The sequence below is a fragment of the Elephas maximus genome, chromosome 5, assembly GCF_024166365.1.
Source record: "Elephas maximus indicus isolate mEleMax1 chromosome 5, mEleMax1 primary haplotype, whole genome shotgun sequence".
NCBI lineage: Eukaryota > Metazoa > Chordata > Mammalia > Proboscidea > Elephantidae > Elephas > Elephas maximus.
Window position 1 is genome coordinate 104,220,781 of NC_064823.1, and position 22,876 is coordinate 104,243,656.

The window sequence follows — 22,876 nt, forward strand, 5'->3', positions numbered from 1 at the left end:
CTAGCTTCTTGTTTTGTTTTGATATGCCCAAATAGGCTGATTGTATGAATTAGTTTGATTATTGGCATCTTGAAGCTCTCATGTCCTGTCACCAGGTGGTTAGAGCTGTTACTAGGTATCTGAGCCCAGGAGTCCATTTATTTTCTTATATGGATTCAGCTCAGGTGTCCAGGTAGTTGATCACCAAGTGTGTGGTGCAGGCTCTCACCTGGGATCCTAGATGGGCAAGGGTTATTGGAGTAGGCACAGGTATCTGCTGTAGTAGGGAGTCATGCACTGATCAAAGCATGGGGCTGACAGTTGCCCCTGTGTGTCTGGGAGGAAAGCGTGTTCCTGTTCCCTACAGTGCGTAGGTGGGTGGGTTTTGCAGCTGGACTGTGGGTACCCAATGCTGTTGGCTGTAAGGACTAGGAGGCACCACTTTTTTTTGGACCCTTGTTGTAGGTGGCTAGGTGGTGTGAGTGGAGCCACTAGTCCTCAGGCCCCTGATATAGGTAGTAAGGACCTTGCCTAATGGGCAGAGCGGTGTCAAATGTCACAAATCTGCCACTCCACCTTATAGCTGGTACAGTTGAAAATAGGCTTCGGTTGTATACCTTGTTGTACTGTGCTTATGAGCGCCTATGCTGCTGAAGTGGCCCACACAGGTCTATGCAGGGTGAAAGGCATTCAAAGTCCTCGAACCCCTTATGCCTATGTCTAGGCCCAGGGATTGTGCCTGCACTGAGCTCCTGACTTAGGCAAGCTGGGAGATTATTTTTTCCTGCTTATTAATTTGTTCCCTCTCCAAAGCCGGGAGAATGGCTCAGGATGCGCGATGGGCCTTACTTCTGGCTCAGAGGATGTGGTAATTGCTGAAGCTGGTCTGGGACTGGGTGCAGAGCAGGGAGGGAGCAAGTAAATGGGAGAGTGGTTCTTCCCAAAGGGGGTATGGTTTGATCTTTGTGGTAGGTTTGGTGCATGTACTTATCTTTTGCTGATTAAGCGCCATTTCTCACTGGTTCTGGAGGTCTGAGTGGACTCTCTGCTGCTTGGCCTCTCATGATGTGGAAAACATGTCCCGAGTGCTACTGCTTGCCTTACCAGACATGCCAGCTGATCCAGCCTGCAGGGTGCCAGTTCCCGCCAGGCCAGGTCTGGCAACTCCTCACTGCTTCTGAACCATCTCTCCCTCTCCCTGCCACTCAGTCCAACTCCCCAACTTTGCCTTTGATGTTCAGGGCTCCTAGATTGTCATATATAATTGATTCACTTTTTGGGGTGTCTTTGTTATATGAGGGACTGCAGGAAGCATCTGACTACTCTGTCATCTTGGCCCCACCTCTTCCTGCTTCCTTGAAGCACTTACTGATGAAGATCAAAGACCACACCTTTTAGTATGGACTATGCCTCAACATAAAACAAAAATCACCACAACTGGACAAATAAGCAACATCATAATAAACAGAAAAGATTGATGTTTTTCTTGAATCCACAGTCAAAGCCCATGGAAGCAATAGTCAAGAAATCAGATGACACATTGAATTGGGCAGATCTTCTGCAAGAGATCTCTTTAAAGTGTTAAAAAGCAAATATGTCACTTTAAGGACTAAGGTGCACCTGACCCAATCCACTGTGTTTTCAATAGCCTCAAGTGCATGTGAAAGCTGGACAGTGAATAAGGAAGACCGAAGAAAAATTGATGCCTTTGAATTATGGTGTTGGCAAAAAATATTGAATATACTAAGGACTGCCAGAACAAAACTATGTTGGAAGAAGAACAGTCAGAATGCTCCTAAGAAGCAAGGATCGCCAGACTTCATCTCACATACTTTGAACACGTTATCAGGAGGGACCAGTCCCTGGAGAAGGACATCATGCTTGGTAAGATAGAGGGTCAGCAAAAAAGAGGAAGACCCACAACAAGATGGATTGACCGAATGGCTTCAACAATGGGCTCAAACATAGCAACAATTGTGACAATGGCGCAGGACCGGTCTGTCTTTCATTCTTTTGTACATAGGGTCACTGTGAGTCAGAACTCAGTGGTTTGAACTCACCATCTGCACTAAAGGAAGAAGATGTGGCAGTCTGCTTCAGTATAGATTACAGCCTTGGAAACTCTATGAGACAGTTCTACTCTGTTCTGTAGGGTCACTATGTATCAGAATTGACTCAACAACAACAAAGTTAAACTGTGAGAAAGTAGATGTCTCTTAATTAAATCTACGTAGTTGTGATATTTCTGTTTTAGCAGTACCAGATAAATAAGATAACTAAGACACAGTCTGTCCTGCTTCTCAGGGTCAGAGCATAGTTGTATGATTAAAAATGTGCAAACAGCAAAATGTTAAAGACAGGACAATGAAAGTGTGAAGAAAGTAGAAAGGGGCGGGAAAGGAAGGATGCTTTTCTTTCCTAATTTTGTGATTTAGGTGAAAGTTTACAGTGCAAATTAGTTTCTAATTCAAAAATTTATGCACAAATTGTTTTGTGGCATTGGTTGCAGTCGCCACAATGTGACAGCACTCTCCCCCATTCCACCCTTGTTCCCTTGTGTCCATTCATTAAGTTTTTCTGTCCCTTCCTGCCTTCTCCTCTGTGCTTTTGGGTAAGTGTTGCCCATTTGGTCTCGTATACTTGATTGAACTAAAAAGTAAGTTCCTCACATGTATGTTTGTTTGTTTGACAGGGGTGTCTAATTTTGGCTGAAAGGTAGACTTCGGGAGTGGCTTCAGTTCTGAGTTAGCAAGGTGTCCATGGGCCATAGTCTCAGGGGTTCTTCCTGTAACCGTCAGACCAGTAAGTCTGGTCTTATTTCCTGGATTTGAATTTTCTACGTTTTTCTCCCGCTCTTCTTGAGACCCTCTATTGTGATCCCTGTCAGAGCAGTTGGTGCTGATAGCCCAGCACCATCTAGTTCTTCTGGCCTCTGGCTGGAGGCTGAGGTTCCTGTGGTCCATTAGCCCTTTGGACTAATACTTTCATTATGTCTTTGATTTTTTTCATTCTCCCTTACTTTGGACAGGATGGGACCAATAGATATATCTCAGATGGCTGCTCACAAGCATTTAAGACTCCAGATGGTACTCACCAAAGTAGGATGTAGAACATTTTTCTTATGAACTATCTTATGCCAATTGACCTGGATGTCCCCCAGGACCATGGTCCCCAGCCCTTAGCCCAGTAACTCGTTCCCTCAAGGTGTTCGGTTGTGTATAGAAAGCTTCTATGACTTTGCTTCGGTCAAATTGTGCCGGCTTCCCCCATATTGTGTGTTGTCTTTACCGTCACCAAAGTTAACACTTCTTTCCCCTCCCCACCTCTCCCTGCCTCGTAACCCTTAAAGATTGTTTTTTTTCTTTGTGTAAACCTTTTCTTGAGTTTTTATAATAGTGCTCTTATGCAATATTTGTCCTTTTGTGATTGACTTATTTCAATCAGCATAATGTCCTTGTCTTGGTCATCTAGTGCTGCCATAACAGAAATACCACAAGTGGATGGCTTTAAGGAAGAGAGATTTATTTTCTTGCAGACTAGTAGGTTACAAGTCCACATTCAGGGCATTGGCTTCAGGGGAAGGCTTTCTTTCTCTTTTGGCTCTGGAGGAAGATTCCTTGTCCTCAAACTTCCCCTGGTCAAGGAGCCTCTCAGGTGCAGCGACCCTGTATCTAAAGGACGTGCTGTGCTCCTGGGGCTGTTTTCTTGGTGGTAGGAGGTCCCCAACTCTCTGCTTGCTTCTGTTTTCTTTTATCTCTTGGGAGATAAAAGGTGGTGCAGGCCCCACCCCAGGGACACTCCCTTTACCTTGGATTTGGGAGGTGACCTGGGTAAGGGCGGTGTTACAATCCCACCCTAATTCTCTCAACATAAAATTACGATCACAAAATGGAGGACAACCACACAATACTGGGAAGCATGGCCTAACAAAGTTGATACACACATTTTTGGGGGGACATGCTTAAATCCATGACAGTCCTCTAGATTCATCCATGTTGTGATGTTTCCTTGATTCATCATTGTTCTTTATTTTTGCATAATATTCCACTGTGTGTATTTACCATCATTTGTTTACCCATTACTATGTTGATGGGCATTTAGGTTGTTTCCATCTTTTTGCTATTGTGAATAATGCAGCAGTGAACATGGATGTGCATATGTCTACTTGTGTGTTGGCTCTTACTTCTTTAGGATATATAGCTAGGAGTGGAATTGCTGGGTTGTATGATTTTTTTTTTTTTTATGGTATAGCTATTTCTAGTTTTTTAGGGAAGCACCATACCATTTTACATAGCAGTTATACTATTTTACATGCCCACAAGGAGTGTGTAAAAAGTTCCATTCTCTAAACAACCTCTCTAACATTTGTTATTTTCTGTTTTTTTTTGCTTAGTGCTAGTACCGTTGGGGTAAGATGGTGTAATGGTTAAGGTTGTGTGTCAGCTTGGCTGGGCCATGGTTCTCAGTGATTTGATATTCATACGATGGTGTGATCACTTCCGTGATGAGATTTGATATTACGTGATCACCACCATGATAGGATCTGCTGTGGGTAGCCAGTCAGTTGAAAGGGAGTTTCCTTGGGCGTGTGGCCTGCATTGAATATAAGTGAATATTCTGGCAATCCCTGGGGGCTTTTGCTTATTCTGGATCCTGCAGCTAGTTCATGTTCATCTCATCTCTGGTTATTGGGACATAAGCTAGCATCTTACCTGCAGTCTTGCCTGCTGATCCTTGGGATTCATTGATCTTCACAGTCTGTGAGCAAGAGCCCTGCTCTCCGATCTGCTGATTTTGGATTCACCAGCCCCTGTGGCTACGTGCATAAGGAGAAGCTTCTATTCTGACCCATTGACTCGGGACATTCCAGCCTCTACAACGGCATGAGCCGTTTCCTTGATATAAATCTCTCTCTATATATATTTATATGCTTTACTAGTTTTGCTTCTTTAGAGAACCCAGCCTAAGACAGATGGTATATGATGGAAGTTTTGGTTTGCATCTCTCTAATGACTAATGATTGTGAGCACTTCCTCATGTGTATGTTACCTATCTGAACATCCTCTTTGGCGAAGTGTCTGTTCATATCCTTCGGCCATTTTTTAAATTGGATTGTCTTTTTGTTGTTGAGGTGTTGAAGATTTCTATAAATTTTAGAGATTAGACCCTTGTCAGACATGTGGTAGCCAAATTTTTTTTCCCAGTCTGTAGGTTCTCTTTTAACTCTTTGGGAGAAGTCTTTTGAAAAGTGTTTAATTTTCAGGAGGTCCCATTTATCTAATTCATCTTCTGCTGTTTGTGCATTTATAGTTACGTTTGGTATTCTATTTATGCTATATTAGGGCCCCTAGCATTGTCCCTATTTTTTTCTTCCATGATCTTTATAGTTTTAGGTTTTATATTTAGGTCTTTAATCCATTTTGAGTTAGTTTTTGTGTATGATGTGAAGTGTGGGTCCTGTTTCATTTGTTTACAGATGGACACCCATTTATTTACATTTGTTTACAAATGGACACCATTTATTAAAAAGACACTCTTTCCCCATTTGGTGGACTTTGGTCTGTTGTCAAAGATCAGCTGTCCATAGGTGAATGGACTTACATCTGGGTTCTCGATTCTGTTCCATTGGTCCATGTGGCTCTCATTGTACCAGTACAAGGTTGTTTAGACTAGTGTGGCCATATAGTAGGTTCTGATATCAGGTAGTGTGAGGCCTCGTACTTTGTTCTTTTTTCAGTAATGCTTTGCTTATCTGGGTCTCTTTCCTTCTCATGTAAAGTTGGTGATTAGTTTTTCCATCTCCTTATAGAGTGCTGTTGGTATTCGGGTTGAGATTTCATTACATCTGTACATTGTTTTGGGTAGAATTGACATTTTCACAATGTTGAGTCTTCCTATCCATTAGCATGCTATGTTTTTCCATTTATATAGGTCTCTTTTTTGTAGGTTTTTTTTTTGTATAGGTTAGATTTATTCCTAAGAATTTTATCTTTTTAGGGGATGTTATAAATGGTGTTTTTTTTTATTTCTTTTTCAGAGTTCTCTTTGTTGCTGTGTAGGAATCCAACTGATTTTTGTATGTTGATCTTGTATCCTGCTACTCTGCTGAATCTATTAGTTCCAGTAGTTTTCTTGTGGAGTCCTTGAAGATCTCTGTGTATAGTATCATATCATTTGTGAATAGGGATAGTTTTACTTCTTTCTAATTTGGATGCCCATTACTTCTTTTTCTTGCCTTATTGCTCAAGTGAGGACTTCCAGCACAGTGTTAAATAGGGGTGGTGATAAAGAGCATCCTTGTCTTCTTCCTGTTCTCACGGGGAATGCTTTCAGCCTCTCTCCATTGAGAGTGATGTTGACCGTTGGTTTTGTATAGATGCCTTTTATTATATTGAGAAATTTCCCTTCTCCTTCTATACTATTGAGAGTTTTTATCAGAAATGGGTGTTGGACTTTATCAATGCCTTTTTTGCATTTGAGATGATTGCGTGATTCTTTTCTTTTATTCTTTTTATATTGTGGTTTACGTTAATTGATGTTCTAATGTTGAACCATCCTTGCATACCTGGTATAATCAGGTGGCCTTTCGATACAGATAAAAAATGTAAATTTGGGTTGAAAATAGCTCAGTCCTTGAAGCCCTCGGGGTTTGGTTTCTTTTAATGATTCAAAAGATAGATATCGTTATTTTACATATGAGGATATTGACCTCAGAGGCTTTAATAACTTAGTGTTGTCTTCCAAAGCTTGGGCTACTTATGTAGGAGGAAGACTGGGAGATTTGAAAGGCATCTTGGCCCTGATGCTGCTTATTGTATGCCATCTTGTCATTACCTTGCTTGATTGACTTGCCTCTGACCTCAGCACCAAGCCAATGCCTTAGATTTCCTTATGTGATCCTTTATGATTTGGCCATTCCAGTCCTAGTACCTACCCCCCACTCCCCATCTGCTCAGTTCACACTGTCTTCAGCTATACTGAACATTTTCTCAAATATTTTCTTTTCTGGCCTTTACCCATCCTTGCTATGCCTGAAATACTTTTCCTTCATTCTTTACCAGCTCTTCTTTGAGTGTTCCGCTCAGATTCCACCTCTTCGAAGAAGTCTTCTCACCCTACTCCTTCCCTCCAAAGCAGATATAAATGAACTTTCTTTATGCTTCCATTCAGCCTGTACTGCATCATCATCACCATCACCATGATAGCAAATGCTTAGATACCACTTACTATATTCCAGGTATTGAAGTTTTTATGTAAATATTATAAATGTTTTATATATAACGAACTCAGTTAATCTTTTATAGCACTATGAGGTACAGTTATCGTTATTATCTCCTTGGCTGAGGTCACACAGGAAGTGGTGGAATTGTGGTCCCAATCCAAGCAGTCTGACTCCAGACCCAGTGCTCTTAGTCTTCGCCATCCCACCATATAATTGAATTGTAATTGCCTGTTTGACTGTCTCCCCTCTTCCCCCTGCATAAAATGTATACAATACTTCTGTGGTCAGAAATTATGTCTTATTTATTATTAAGTGCCCAGTCCTCAGCACGTAGTGGGTACCCAATAATACTTATTGATTAAATGACTGAGTTTTCTTGGGTTTGATTTCCTTTCAGAAAATGGGAATAATCCCACTTCTGGCTCAGGGTTAGGAGTAGGGTAAGCAAGTGAGGTGCCTAAAAAGAAAAGTGCCTAGCATGCAAAATTTAAGGAGGCATTCACACTCAGGAAGCTAGTGCTACAGGACTGCTCACTTTGTATAGAATTATTAAAAGAAGAGATCTTTAGTTTCAGTTCTCCGTTTCCATTGCTATTACTCCATTTTTGGACCCCTTTTATCTCTAGGCTAGCACAGTAACTCCCTAACTCATTTTCCCCAACCCTTCTGTAGCTCTATTTTTCAGCTTCTGCTGTGCGCTACAGCTACAATTACTCTTCAAAACCTCAGCTCCGAGTATAGCATATCCCTGTGTAAAACCTTCAGGGACTTTCCATTGCCTGCAGAGTAAGCCTAACCTTATCTCAGCCTACTTTTCTAACTACTTTCCACTGTTTTCCCATAGCTTTTGTTGCTGTAAATTATATGTGTATCCTTACGCCAGTACCACTTTGTCTTGGTTACTGTAGCTTTGTAGTAAGTTTTGAAATTGGGAAATACAAATCCTCCAACCTTGATCTTTTTTTCAAGATTGTTTTGGTTATCCTGGGTCCTTTGCATTTCCATATACATTTTAAGATCAGCTTGTCAATTTCTGCAAAAAAAGAGAGCTAGGATTTTCACAGGGATTGCGTTGACTCTGTAGCTCAATTTGAAGAGTAGTTTTTACCTTATTAACAATATTAAGTCTTCTGTCCCATAAACATGAGGTGTCTTTACATTTATTTATGTGTTCTTTAATTTCTTTCAGTAATGTTTTGGAGTTTTAGTATACAAGTCTTGCACTTCTGTTAAATTTATTTCAAAGTATTTTATTCTTTTTGATACTATTGTAAATGAAATTGTTTTCTTAGTTTCATTTTTGATTGTTGCTATAGAAATACAGTTGATTTTTGTATATTGATCTTGTATCCTGCAAGGTAGCTGAACTTGCTTACCTGCTAGCCTAGTGGTTAAGTGCTACGGCTGCTAACCAAAAGGTCGGCAGTTCAAATCCACTAGGCACTTCTTGGAAACTCTATGGAGCAGTTCTACTCTGTTCTATAGGTTCGCTATGATTTGGAATCCACTCGATAGCAATGGGTTTTTTTTGTTGTTGATTCTTTAGGATTTTCTATGTACATGATAATGTCATCTGAGAATACAAATAGTTTTATTTCTTCCTTTCCAGTCTGAATGCCTTTTCTTTCTTTCTTTTTTTTTTTTTTTTTGCCTACTTGCACAGACTGGAATCTTTAGTACAATGGTACAATGTTAAATAGAAGTGGCAAGAATAGACATCCTTGTTCCTGATATTAGGGGAAAGCATCCAGTCTTTCCCCATTAAATATGATGTTAGCTGTGGGTATTTTGTAGATACCCTTTGTCAGATTGAGGAAGTTCCCTTCTATTTCTAGTTTGTTGAGTGTTTTTATCATGAAAGGGTGTTGGATGTTTCTTTAAACTGCTCTCACGTCGAACACTTCCTTCACCGCTGTGCTTTTGCTTGTTCATCTGTTTTATTTCCTGAGGTATACATTCTTGCAGCCTCAGCCCTCTATATCTCAAGTCTACTGACCCTTCAAGACTACCACGTGTATTTCTTCACTTCCTTACTAGATGCTAACCTTTGTCTTGTCTTTGTTTTTATATCTCCCACAACGTATGTCTTAAAATCTTATTCATTTATTGAATGAATAAATGAGCAAATATATCCAGTAAAGTTTATAAGAATCTTTCAGAAGAAAAGCTTTACAGTAGAAAATCCAGAGAATTACTTAAAAGCACATCAAGTCCTTCTGTAAAAGTTAATATGATACTAAAGAATGAATAAATTTATCGGGTGGCCCTATTCTAGAGAGTAGAGTCTTCTGAATTTTGAAGACATTTCTGTTGCCGGGGTTGAATTCTCTTCATGTAGTTTGCATCTCATGGGGTGTAATTTTAGAGTCTACCAGATGATGAACCAGTTTTGAATTTTTTTTATTTGGCACAAATTTGAATAAATTAACAAAATGAAAGGTTTATGGAGGCATAATTTATTTTAATTATACTTTAAGTGAAAGTTTACAAATCAAGTCGTTCTCTCATGCAATAATTTATATACACCTTGCTATATACTCCTTTTTGCTCTCCCCCTAATGAGACAGCACACTGCTTCTCTCCACCCTGTATTCCCGTGTTGATTCAGCCAGCTTTTCTCCCCCTCTGGCTTCTCATTGCTCCTCTAGACAGGAGCTGCCCGCATAGCCTCATGTGTCTACTTGAGCCAAGAAGCTCACTTCTCACCAGTATCATTTTCTATCTTGTAGCCCAGTCCAACCCTGTCTGAAGAGTTGGCTTTGGCAATGGTTCCAGTCTTGGGCTAATAGAAGGTCTGGGGACCATGACCTCTGGGATCAAGTCTGGTCTTTTTATGAGAATTTGAGGTCTGCATCCCACTGCTCTCCTGCTCCATCAGGGATTCTCTGTTATGTTCCCTGTCAGGGCAGTCATCGGTTGTAGCAGGGCACCGTCTTGTTCTTCTGGTCTCAGGCTGATGTAGTCTCTGCATTATGTGGCCCTTTCTGTTTCATAATTACCTTGTGTCTTTGGTGTTCTTCATTATCCTTTGCTCCAGGTGGGTTGAGACCAATTGATGGATCTTAGATGGCTGCCTGCTAGGGTTTAAGACCCCAGACGCCACTCACCAAAGTGGGATGCTGAATGTTTTCTTAATAGATTTTATTATGCCAGTTGACCTAGATGTACTCTGAAACCATGGTCCCCATACCACACCCCTGCTTCTCTGGCCTTTGAAGCGTTCAGTTTATTCAGGAAACTGCTTTTGGTTTAGTCCATTTGTGCTGACCTCGCCTGATTGTGTGTTGTCTTTCCCTTTACCTAAAATAGTTCTTGTCTACTATCTCATTAGTTAATACCCCTCTCTCTCTGTCCCTCCCCACTCTCGTAATCATCAAAGAATATTTTCTTCTCTGTTTAAACTATTTCTCCAGTTCTTATAATAATGATCTCATACAATATTTGTCTTTTTGTGACTAATTTCACTCAGCATAATGCCTTCCAGATTCCTCCATGTTATGAAATGATTCACAGATTCATCATTGTTCTTTATCGATGCGTAGTGTTCCATTATGTGAATATACCATAATTTATTTATCCATTCATCCTTTGATGGGCACCTTGGTTGCTTCTATCTTTTTGCTATTGTAAACAGTGCTGCAATGAATACGGGTGTGCATATATCTGTTCGTGTAAAGGCTCTTATTTCTCTAGGTTATATTCCAAGGAGTGGAATTGCTGGATCATATGGTAATTCAATTTCTAGCTTTTTAAGGAAGCTCCAAATTGATTTCCAAAGTGGTTGTACCATTTTACATTCCCACCAGCAGTGTATAAGTGTTCCAGTTCTCTGCACAACCCCTCCAACATTTATTATTTTGTGTTTTTTGGATTAATGCCAGCCTTGTTGGAGTGCGATGGAATCTCACTGTGGTTTTGATTTGCATTTCTCTAATGGCTAATGATTGTGAGCATTTTCTCATGTATCTGTTAGCCACCTGCATGCCTCCTTTGGTGAAGTGTCTGTTCATATCCTTTGCCCATTTTTTAACTGGGTCATTTGTCGTTTTGTAGTTGAGTTTTTGCAGTATCATGTAGATTTTAGAGATCAGATGCTGATCGGAGCTATCATAGTTAAAACCTTTTTCCCAGTCTGTAGGTCATTTTTTTACTCTTTTGGTGAAGTCTTTGGATGAGCATAGGTGTTTGATTTTTAGGAGCTCCCAGTTATCTAATTTCTCTTCTGGTGTTTGTGCATTGCTAGTAATGTTTCGTATACTATTTATGCCATGTATTAGGGCTCCTAGCATTGTCCCTATTTTTTCTTCTGTGATCTTTATCATTTTAGATTTTCAGTTTAGGTCTCTGATCTATTTTGAGTTAGCTTTTGTGCATAGTGTGAGGTATGGGTCTTGTTTCATTTTTTTTTTTTTTTTGCAGAGGGATGTCCAGTTATGCCAGCACCATTTGTTAAAGAGACTGTCTTTTCCCCATTTTACTGACTTTGGGCCTTTGTCAAATATCAGCTGCTCATATGTGGATGGATTTATGTCTGGATTCTCAATTCTGTTCCATTGGTCCATATATCCATTGTTGTACCAGTACCAGGCTGTTGTGACTACTGTGGTGGTATAATAGATTCTAAAATCATGGAGGCATAATTTATTAATGAAATTATTTGATGTCATTGATAAGGATAAAAAATACTTGTGCATATCGACTTATATCTCAGCTTAGAGTTTTAAAATCCAAGAAGAAACCTGAATATCATCAAATTAAATGGTGAGTAGCCAAGCCCAGCTTTGTAATCCTGAGAATCAGACTGGAAACAGACTGGAACACCATCATTGCCCACCAGCTGGGCAGATCCTTCAGGAATCTGAGGAACATCAGCTTGTTAATGCTCTCTGAAATTCATATATTAGTTATTCTTGAGATTAAAGCATTTGAAAACTCCTATTGAACTGTAAAACAATTTGAAACGTTCAGGCTAAATAGACTGATTTGGATTAGGTTAGTTGTTCGCCTAGTCAGCCACTGAGAGAATGGGACATAGGCAATCTATGTTTTGATTTAAAAAGGAGGAGGCAGAAAACTTCTAAAGCAGAGTTCCTTTAAACTGTATGCAGAATTGTGTGTCTATGTACATTTTTGTTAAATTTCACTAAGTAGTCAAAGTGGACTGATGCCAAGATGATGAAGAACAATGGCTCCTAAACCCAGTCCTTACTGAATCAGAAGTTCCTAGACCTCTGGGTTTATGGGTCCTACCCCTAGAGATTCTGATTCAGTAGGTCTGGGGTGAGGCCCCAAGTGAGAATTTTAACAAGCTCCCAAAGAGATGCCTATGTGCAGCCAGATTATGTAACTACTAGTTTTTAACTGTAAAAACTCATTCGGCCACCATCCACTTAAATAACTTGCCACATAAATTACCCTCTCCTTTTCCTCCCGCTGATTCCCACAGCATATTGTTGGTTGTAGATAGACTACTCTCTTGTATGTCAGTGACTTTATTTCTCATCAGTGGAGTTCTATTCTTACCAACATCCAAGTGTGTTTGTTTACAAACCTATTTATGCCAGTTGTCAGTCTAATTTTAATTAAAAATGTAAAAAAAAAAATATGTATAAACAGAGGTGCCTTGGGAGACAGATCTGGAGATCTGCCATTGCAGAGCCAGTGGCACAGTTCTACTGTGCACACATGGGACTGCCATGAGTTGGAATTGACTCTGTGGCAGCTAACAACAACATACGGGAATTACAGCAAATACTTTTGGAAGACATACTGAGAGATAAATTGCTATAAAATATTGTTGTTGAGTTAGGTATAGATGAAACGACTATTTAAAAAGATTGTATGCCAAGTTGTTTTGCAAATGTCTTTAAATTCTCATTGTACTTTAAAGCAATGGTTCTCAACCCAGAGCAGTTTTGAATACCTGGACATTTAGAATGTCTGGAAACATTTTTCATCATCATGACTCAGCAGTGTTACTGGCATCTGGTGGGTAGAGAGATCAGGGATGCTACTAAACATCCTATAGTTCACAGGACAACTTCCCACAAGAAAGAATTATGCAGTCCAAAATGTCAACAGTGCTGAGGTAGAGAAACCCTGTTTTAAAGAAACCAAAACTGGAAATCATAGGTGATGTGTTATGGGTATGATTTTTTGCAGTGATACCACACAACGTTCAAACAAAAGGTATTGTCACTTGTATCAGGATTTGATCCAGCTGCAAGTAACAGAGACTCAAAGTAATAATTTACGACTTAGCCATTTTAGTTTGTGGCTCTTGTCCTCATAGTCTAAGGGAATGGTAAAGCTCATGCCCATAGCAGAATGGAGTAATGGAAGAAGAAAGTTAAAAAGGATGGGGAGGAACAGAAGACGTGCGCCAGCTTTCTTTTATAGAACATGTGCTGTTTCCTCTACCTGGCCAATACCTACTCATCCTTCAAACCCCAACTTACCTAGAACCTTCTCTATGAAAATATCCCTCACACCCCAGACACAGATGATTACTATCTTCTCCACTTCCAGTATTATACTTTATTCTCATTTCTATTATACTGACTTAGCATAATTGCACCATTATTTGTTTGATACTTTGGCTTAGGAGGTGGTGAATTTGATCCTATCTGGGGCATTGATGGTCTTTGGCAAAGGGACAAAAGCCGTAGCTTACTACACAGTGGCTCTTAAAAGCTTCTGTTCGCAGAAGTGATTCATTTTTGCTCCTGTTTTAAGTAGTCACAGTAGTCTGACCATCAGCAGGCCGGGGATGTATGATTTTCCCTCATGGAAAGGAGTACTACAGGGAAGGGCAGCCAGTGTTTGGAGTGGTAATATAGCCTACCACAGAACTTTAAGTAGATGAAGGAAATGATATAATTTTTGTGTTAGAAAAATGATTTTTGTGGAAAACAAATATTTTTATAGGATGTCTCTAGGAAATCTAGGGAGATTTGAGATATCGCCCCCTCCCTCAGCTGTCTTGGAGCCTGGTGACACTGTGATTAAGAGCTCGGCTGTTAAACCAAAAGGTCAGCAGTTTGAACCCACCAGCCGCTGCTTGGAAACCCTGTGGAGCAGTTCTATTCCGTCCTGTAGGGTCGCTATGAATCAGAGTTGATTCGAGGGCAACAGGTGTGGTTTGATTTTTGGTTCACCTATCTTGTGATGAGTTTTCTCAAGTTATTCTCTAATTTCTCTCTTCTTTTCTGTTTTCTAGCCAGAGTGTGACCAGTATACATTACCAGGATGTCCAAGGGACTTCAACCCTGTGTGTGGGAGCGACATGGTCACATATCCCAATGAGTGTACCCTGTGCGTGAAAATCAGGTAACAATTTTACAGCTATTGGCCAGCCGAGTTTTCTTTTCTTGAGTTTTCTTTATTTAGGAAGTAGTGACTCCTTTCTTACGGAAAAGTATCACATGTGACATAGGTGGTTCTCAGTTTTCAGACTGACATTTAAAAAGATACAACATCCCTCAGTAAGGTGTGTGATTAATCAGCTGTAGACCAGATAATCAACTCATGTTACTATCATGGATGGGCAGTTTCCCCAAATTAAGAGTATATGTAGTTAGATTCCATAGAATATTTCATTTTCTTTTAAATTCAGAGGGTGTGTGCTGGTCATTTGCATACACTGCTCTACTAGCCAAGAAGTATGACTTCATAGCTCTGCTTAATAGAGTACTAAGTAACAAGTTTATTACACTTGATGCCCTTCATGTAACACACCTGACCGGGTGACTGTGACTCCCCCTCCAGGTATGCTATTTTGTATTTTAGGGAGTCCATTCTCTGATCTCAGAGATTCTTTGGAGTTAATGACCTTTGCCCTAGGGTTAGGGAAAGAGTGGCAGAGTTGGGATTTTCTTCCTAGTTAAGTTTTCCTTGGAACCTTGGTGGTGCAGTGGTTAAGAGCTGAGGCTGCTAACCAAGAGGTCGGCAGTTTGAATGCACCAGTTGCTCCTTGGAAACCCTATGGGCCAGTTCTACTCTGTCCTGTAGGGTCACTATGAGTCAGAATCGCCTGGATGGCAATGGGTTTGGTTTTGGGGTAAATTTTCCTTGGTTTAGCTTTAAAAAAAAAAAAAATGGTTACGTGTAGCCCTGGGGGGAATAATAATGATGATGACGGGGGCGTTTGTTTTCTTAATTTTTTATTGTGCTTTAAGTGAAAGCTTACAAATCAAGTCAGTCTTTCACACAAAAACTTATGTACACCTTATTACATACTCCCAATTGCTCTCCCGCTAATGAGACAGCCCGCTTTCTCCCTTCACTCTCTTTTTGTGTCCATTTTGCCAGCTTTTAACCCCCTCTACCCTCTCATCTCCCCTCCAGGGAGGAGATGCCAACATAGTCTCAAGTGTCCACCTGATCTAAGAAGCTCACTCCTCGCCAGCATCCCTCTCCAACCCATTGTCCAGTCCAATCCCTGTCTGAAGAGTTGGCTTTGGGAATGGTTGACAGGGGTGTTTTTAATACAAATAGTGGAACAGTTTCAGTATGGTAGGTAATAATTATTTCATATTTGTTGAATTGCAGGGAAGATGGTAATGATATTAAAATAATCCAAAGTGGCCCGTGCTGATGGAGCAGTTCACAGAAAAGAGAATGGGGAAACCACCTTACATTGGGCACTTTATACGAATCTCAGTGTTCTCTTTTTCATTTTCCTGTATTTCTTAATGTAAGATTTGTTAATCCATGTTTTCTGAGAGGAGGTGTGGAAGAGAGCCTAAAAAAAATTTCCTTGTTTTCTTGCCTTTTGCCCCTTGAGCTAAGTTTATTGCCCAGATGACCTGTGCATTGCCTTATTTAGTTGGAAGTAAAATCAGCATTGTATTCAATTACTACTGTTTTGAGTTGAAAATGGCATTCTCACTCAGTGACTTCTCAGTGGCTCTTTTTTTTCTCAGGCAAAGGTGAATTCCACTAAGCAAGGAATGGGATCATTGTTGAGAGGGCAAGGTTTGTCCTAATCCCCCCTTTTGCCGATCCTGGGACAATTGGCTAATTAATTGTATATTGGTATATTGCCCTGCATATGGCGAATAATTGTGAGTTACTAGGACTTGACTTTAACCCAAGCTGATAAAGTCAAAGAATCATGGAGGTAAAAAATATTCACTAGATTTAGTATCTCCTTTCAATACAGTCTTTCTTCAGGGTTAATGCAGGACTTTGGCTTTTTCCTCCTTTTAGGACATCAGTTGTCCACATGAGCAAGTTTGAACCCAGGGGACATTTGAATATCTGAAGACATTTTTGGTGTCACAACTGGGGGTTGGGTGCTACTGGCATCTAGTGCTAGAGGTCAAGGATGCTGCTAAACATCCTACAATGCACAGGACAACCCCCCAGAACAAAGAATTATCAGTCCGAAACGTCAGTAGTGCTGAAGTTGAGACACTGTTTTAGAGTCTGATACAAGGTAAAGAATAAACATAACTATAATAAAAGTGATCAGGGATTAACTCGGAATGATAGGATTTTCCAGGTAGAGAATTTTGAGTCAGAAGTCCTGTGCTTAAGTGTGCTTTAGCATCAGGAAACAGATGTTAGGCAAGAGGGCTGGGAGAGTGGTGCAGTGGTGAGAGCATGGCCCTTTGGGGTCAGCTAAACTTGACTTTGAATTCTAATTCCAACATTTACTTGTGCTTCAGTTTTTTCAATCTGGGAAAAAGGGAATAATGCTTAGCTCATGGAGCTGTGGTAATGAAACTGCTTAGCACATAAAAAAAGCACATAGAAACCACCAAAATATTGTGTCGTTGTTAGGTGCCATTGAATTGATCTGACTCATAGTGACCCAATGTACAACAGAACAAAACAGGACCCAGTCCTGCGCCATCCTCGTGATCATTCTTATGCTTGAGCCCATTGTTTAAGCCACTGTGTCAATCCATCTCGTCGAGGGTCTTTCTCTTTTTCACTGACCCTCTACTTTACCAAGCATGATGTCCTTCTCCAGGGACAGGTCCCTCCTGATAACATGTCCAAAGCATGTGAGGCAAAGTCTCACCATCTTCACTTCTAAGGAGCATTCTGGCTGGACTTATTCCAAGGCAGATTTGTTCGTTCTTTTGGCAGTCAGTGGTAGAGCTGATATTCTTCACTAACACCACAACTCAAAGGCATCAATTCTTCTTCAGCCTTCCTTACTCATTGCCCAGCTTTGGCATGCACATGAGGTGATCGGAAACACCATGGCTTTGGGGCAGGGGCCCCTTAGTCCTTAAAGTGACATCCTCACTTTTCAACACTTTCAAGAGTTCTTTTACAGCAGATTTGCCCAACGCAATGCGTCGTTCGATTTCATTTTTTTTTTAATTGTGCTTTAGGTGAAAGTTTACAGCTCAAGTTAATTTCTCATACAAAAATTTATACATATTGTGTTATGCGACACTGGATGAATCCCTGTAATGTGATGGCACCCTTCCCCTTTCCTCCCCAGGTTTCCCGTGTCCATACAACCAGCTCCTGTCTCTTTCTGCTTTCTCATCCTGCCTGCGGACAGGAGCCGCCCATTTAGCCTCATGTATCTGCTTGAACTAAGAAGCACACTCTTCACAAATGTTATTTTATGTTTTATAGTACACTCTAATCTTTGAAGAATTACCTTTGAGAATGGTTTTAGTTCTGGCTTGGGACAAATTGTTGCATTCTAGATGGCTGCTCGAAAGCTTTTAAGACTCCAGACACCACTCACCAAAGTGGGGTGCAGAACATTCTCTTAATAAACTTTGTTATACCAATTGACCTAGATATCCCCAGACCCCAGCCCCTGCTACTCTGTCCCTCAAAGTGTTTGGTTGTGTTCAGGAAACTTCTTAGCTTTTGGTTTAGTCCAGTTGTCTGACTTCCCTGTATTGTGTGTTGTCTTTCCCTTCACCTGAGATAATTCTCGTCTACTATCTAGTTAATGAATTCCCCTGTCCCTCTCTCTCACCCTTGTAACCATCAAAGAATGTTTTCTTCTGTGTTTAAACCTTTTCTTGAGTTCGTGTAATAGTGGTCTCATACAATATTTGTCCTTTTGCTACTGCATAATTTCACTCAGCATAATGCCTTCCAGATTCATCCATGTTGTGAGATGTTTTGAGGATTCATCCTTGTTCTGTATCATTGTGTAGTATTCAGTTGTGTTTATGTACCATACTTTGTTTATCCATTCATCTGTTGATGGGCACCTCGGTTGTTTCCATCTTTTTGTTATTGTGAACAGTGCTGCAGTGAACATGGGTATGCATATATCTATTCAAGTGAGGGCTCTTATTTCTATAGGATATATTCCAAGGGGTGAGACTGCTGGATTGTATGGTACTTGTATTTTTAGCTTTTTAAGGAAGCATCAAATTGATTTCCAAAGTGGTTGTACCATTTTACATTCCTACCAGCAGTGCTTAAGTGTTCCAGTCTCTCCACAACCTCTCCGACATTTATTATTTTGTGTTTTTTGGATTAATGCTACTAGCCATGTTGGGGTTTTGGTTTGGTTTTTTTGATGTTGGGGTGAGATGGTATTTCATTGTAGTTTTGATTTGTATTTCTCTAATGGCTAATGATTGTTAGCATTTCCTCATATATCTGTTAGCCACCTGAATGTCTTTTTTGGTGAAGTGTCTGTTCATATTCTTTGCCTATTTTTAAGTTGGGTTATTTGTCTTTTTTTGTTGAGATTTTGCAGTATCTTGTAGATTTTAGAGATTAGACGCTGATCAGATTTGTTGTAGCCAAAAATTTTTTCCCAGCCTGTAGGTTGTCCTTTTACTCTTTTGGTGAAGTCTTTTCGTAAACATAAGTGTTTGATTTTTGGGAGTGCCCAGTTATCTACTTTCTCTTCTGGTGTATGTGCACTGTTAGTTATGGTTTGCATTCTGTTTATGCCATGTATTAGGTCCCCTAGCATTGTCCCTATTCTTCCATGATCTTTATCATTTTAGATTTTATGTTTAGGTCTTTGATCCATTTTGAGTTATGTTTTTATACATGGTGTGAGGTATGGGTCTTGTTTCATTTTTTTGCAGTTGGATAGCCAGTTATGCCAGCGCCATTTGTTAAAGAGACACCCTTTTCCCCATTTAATGGACTTTGATCCTTGGTCAAATATCAGCTGCTCATAGGTGGATGAATTACGTCTGTATTCTCAATTCTGTTCCATTGGTCTATGCATCTGTTGTTGTACCAGTACCAGGCTGTTTTGACTACCTTAGCAGTATAATAGGTTCTAAAATCAGGTAGTGTGAGGCCTTCCACTTTGTTCTTCTTCTTCAGTAATGCTTTATTTATGCAGGGCCTCTTCCCTTTCCATATGAAGTTGATGATTCTTTTCTCCATCTTGTTAAAAAATGTTGGAATTTGGATCGAGATTGTATTGTATCTACAGATCACTTTGGGTAGAATTGACATATTCATAATGTTGAGTCTTCCTATGCATGAGCATGGTATCTTTTCTACTTATGTAGGTCTGTCTTGGTTTATTGCAGTAGTGTCTTGTGGTTTTCTTTGTATTGGTCTTTTACGTCTTTTAACCAAAAGGTTAGATTTATTCCTCAGGTATTTTATCTTTTGGGGAGCTATTGTAAATGGTATTGATTTCGTGATTTCATTTTAGACGTTCTCTTTGTTGGTGTAGAGGCATCCAACTGATTTTCGTATGTTCGTCTTGAATCCTGATACTTTGCTGAAATCTTCTATTAGTTCCAGTAGTTTTCTTGTGGATTCTTTGGGGTTTTCTGTGTATAAGATCATATCATCTGAAAATAGAGATACTTTTACTTCTTCCTTACCAATTTGAATGCCCTTTATTTCTTTTTCTAGCCTAATTTCTCTGGCTAGGACCTCCAGCACAATGTTGAATAAGAGCGGTGATAAAGGGCATCCTTGTCTGGTTCTCGTTCTCGAGGGGAATGCTCTCAGACTCTCTCTGTTTAGGATGATGTTGGCTGTTGCCTTTGTATAAATGCCCTTTATTATGCTGAGGGATGTTCCTTCTATTCCTATTTTGCTGAGAGCTTTTATCATGAATGGGTGTTGGACTTTTTCAGATGCCTTTTCTGCATCAATTGATAAGATCGTGTGGTTCTTGTCTTTTTGTTTCATTTATGTGATGGATTACATTGATTGCTTTTCTAATGTTGAACCATTCTTACATTAAAAAAAAAAACACAAAAACCAAACCCATTGCCCTTGAGTAGATTCCGACTCAGAGCGACCCTATACGACAGAGTAGAACTGCCCCATAGAGTTTCCAGGGAGCACCTGGTGGATTTGAACTGCTGACCTTTTGGTTAGCAGCCATAGCACTTAACCACTATGCCACCAGGGTTTCCATACCTTGTATGAATTCTACTTGGTCATGCTGAATTATTTTTTTGGTATGTTATTGAATTCTGTTGGATAGAATTTTGTGTCTATGTTCATGAGGGATATAGTGGTGTCTTTACCTGGTTTTTGTATCAGGGATATGCTGGCTTCATAGAATGAGTTTGGGAATATTCCATCCTTTTCTGTGCTCTGAAATACCTAGTAGTAGTGTTAACTATTCTCTGAAAGTTCGGTCAGTTTCTCCCGTGAAACCATCAGGGTGAGGGCTTTTTTGTGTAGGGAGTTTTTAAATTACATTTTCAATCTCTTCTTTTGTTACAGATTTATTTAGTTGTTCTACCTCTGTTTGTGTTAGTTTAGGTAGGTAGTGTGTTTCTAGAAATTTGTCCATTTTCTCTAGGTTTTCAAATTTGTTGGAGGACAATTTTTCATAGTATTCTCTTATGATTCTTTTAATTTCAGTTGGGTCTGTTGTGATATCACCCATCTCATTTCTAATTCAGGTTATTTGCTTCCTCTCCTGTTTTACTTTTGTTTGCTTGGCCAGTGGTTTATCGATTTTTTTCTTGACCTTTTCAAAGAACCAGCTTTTGGTTCTTGTTAGCTTTTTCAATTGTTTTTCTGTTTCATTTAATTCTACTCTAATTTTTATAACTTGCTTTCTTCTGGTGTCGGAGGGCTTTTATTGCTGCTCTGTTTCTGTTTGTTCGAGTTGTAGGGTTAATATTTTGATTTTGGATGCGTACAATTATTGCTATAAATTGACCTCTGAGCACTGCTTTTGCTCTGTCCCAAAGGTTCCGGTAGGATGTGTTTTCATTCTCATTGGAGTCTGTGAATTTCTTCATTCCGTCCTTGATTTCGTCTATAACCCAGTGGTTTTTGAGCAAGGTGTTGTTCAGTTTCCATGTGTTTGATTTCTTTTCCCTGCTCTTTCTGTTATAGATTTTTACTTTTATGGCTTTATGGCCAGAAAAAATGATTTATAATATTTTGATGTTCTGGATTCTGTTAAGGCTTGCTTTGTGGCCCAATATGTGATCTATTCTGGAGAATGTTCCATGTGTGTTGGAAAAGAAAGTATACTTGGCTGCTGTTGGGTGGAGTATTCCGTATATAGCTACGAGATCAAGTCAGTTGATTGTGGCATTTAGATCTTCTGTGTCTTTATTGAGCTTCTTTCCAGATGTTCTGTCCTTCACTGAAAGTGGTATGATGAAGTCTCCTACTATTATTGTGGAGCTGTCTATCTCTCTTTTCAATACTGTTAGAGTTTGTTTTGTGTATCTTGCAGCCCTGTCATTTGGTGCATAAATATTTACTGTGTTTATGTCCTCCTGGTGTATTGACCCTTTGATCATTATATAGTGTCCTTCCTTATCCTTTGTGGTGGATTTTGCTTTGAAGTCTTTTTTGTCAGAGATGAATATTGCCACTCCTGCTCTTTTTTGATAGTTGTTTGCTTGATATATATGTATATATTTTAGTTTTTTCATGTCTTTAAGTCTAAGGCATGTCTCTTGTAGGTAACATATAGATGGATTTTGTGTGTGTATGTGTGTGTTTTAATCCATTCTGCCACTCTCTGTCCTCTATTGGTGCATTTAGTCCATCTACAGTCAGCATAATTATTGATTGGTATGAGTTTAGTGTTGTCATTTTGACGTCTTTTTTTGGTGTTGTTTACAGTTTCTTTGTTCCACTTAATTTTCTGTGCTGAGTGATTTACTTCACTTTTTAAAAGAATCACTAATATTCTATTATATGGCCATACCATAATTTATTTGCTGGACAATTAGATTATTTCTCATTTTTCACTGTCACAAATAATGTTGCAATTAACATCTTTGTACAATATCCTTCTTTATTTGTGTAAGTATTCTGTAGAATAAATTCATAGAATTGGAATTATTTGGTCAGAAGACATATACAAAATTTCTTTCTAAAAAGGTTATACATATTCATATTCTCACCATGGTAAACAAGTGCCTGGTTCTTCTCATTTCCATTGTTGTGTAATAGAAGGAGTGGTGACCAGACTCTGCTTCTCAGAGTTGTATTGAAAACTCAGGTTTGTATTCATCTTTTATCGAAGAATTCCTTTTTTTCCCCTTAAAAAATGTTTTCATTATAAAGGTGATATGTAGTAATTAGGAGCCCTGATGCTGCAGTGGTTAAAGAGCTTGGCTGCTGACTAAGAGGTTGGCAGTTCAAATCCACCAGCCTCTCCATGGAAACATTATGAGGCAGTTCTACTCTGTCTTATAGGGTCGCTGTGATTCGGAATCGACAACAACAGGTTTGTTTTTTTTTGGTTTATGTAGTAATTATAGACATTTC

General features: G+C 39.6%; 1 protein-coding gene across 1 annotated transcript; it reads left to right on the forward strand.

The window, feature by feature from the left end:
* Positions 1–817: 817 nt before the first annotated feature.
* SPINK2 (serine peptidase inhibitor Kazal type 2) lies at positions 818–15,797 on the forward strand. The gene is made up of 4 exons (XM_049885301.1): positions 818–847; positions 7,874–7,936; positions 14,421–14,530; positions 15,752–15,797. The coding sequence occupies exons 1-4, from the start codon at positions 818–820 to the stop codon at positions 15,795–15,797; spliced, it is 249 nt and encodes an 82-aa protein (XP_049741258.1).
* The last annotated feature ends 7,079 nt before the right edge of the window (positions 15,798–22,876 follow it).

Coding starts and splice junctions, on each gene's coding strand:
- SPINK2 (XM_049885301.1), top strand. CDS start 818: ATGGGCCTTACTTCTGGCTCAGAGGATGTG. Junction 848..7,873: donor CTTCTGGCTCAGAGGATGTG/GTAATTGCTGAA, acceptor ACCCTTCTGTAG/CTCTATTTTTCAGCTTCTGC. Junction 14,531..15,751: donor ACCCTGTGCGTGAAAATCAG/GTAACAATTTTA, acceptor GTTGAATTGCAG/GGAAGATGGTAATGATATTA.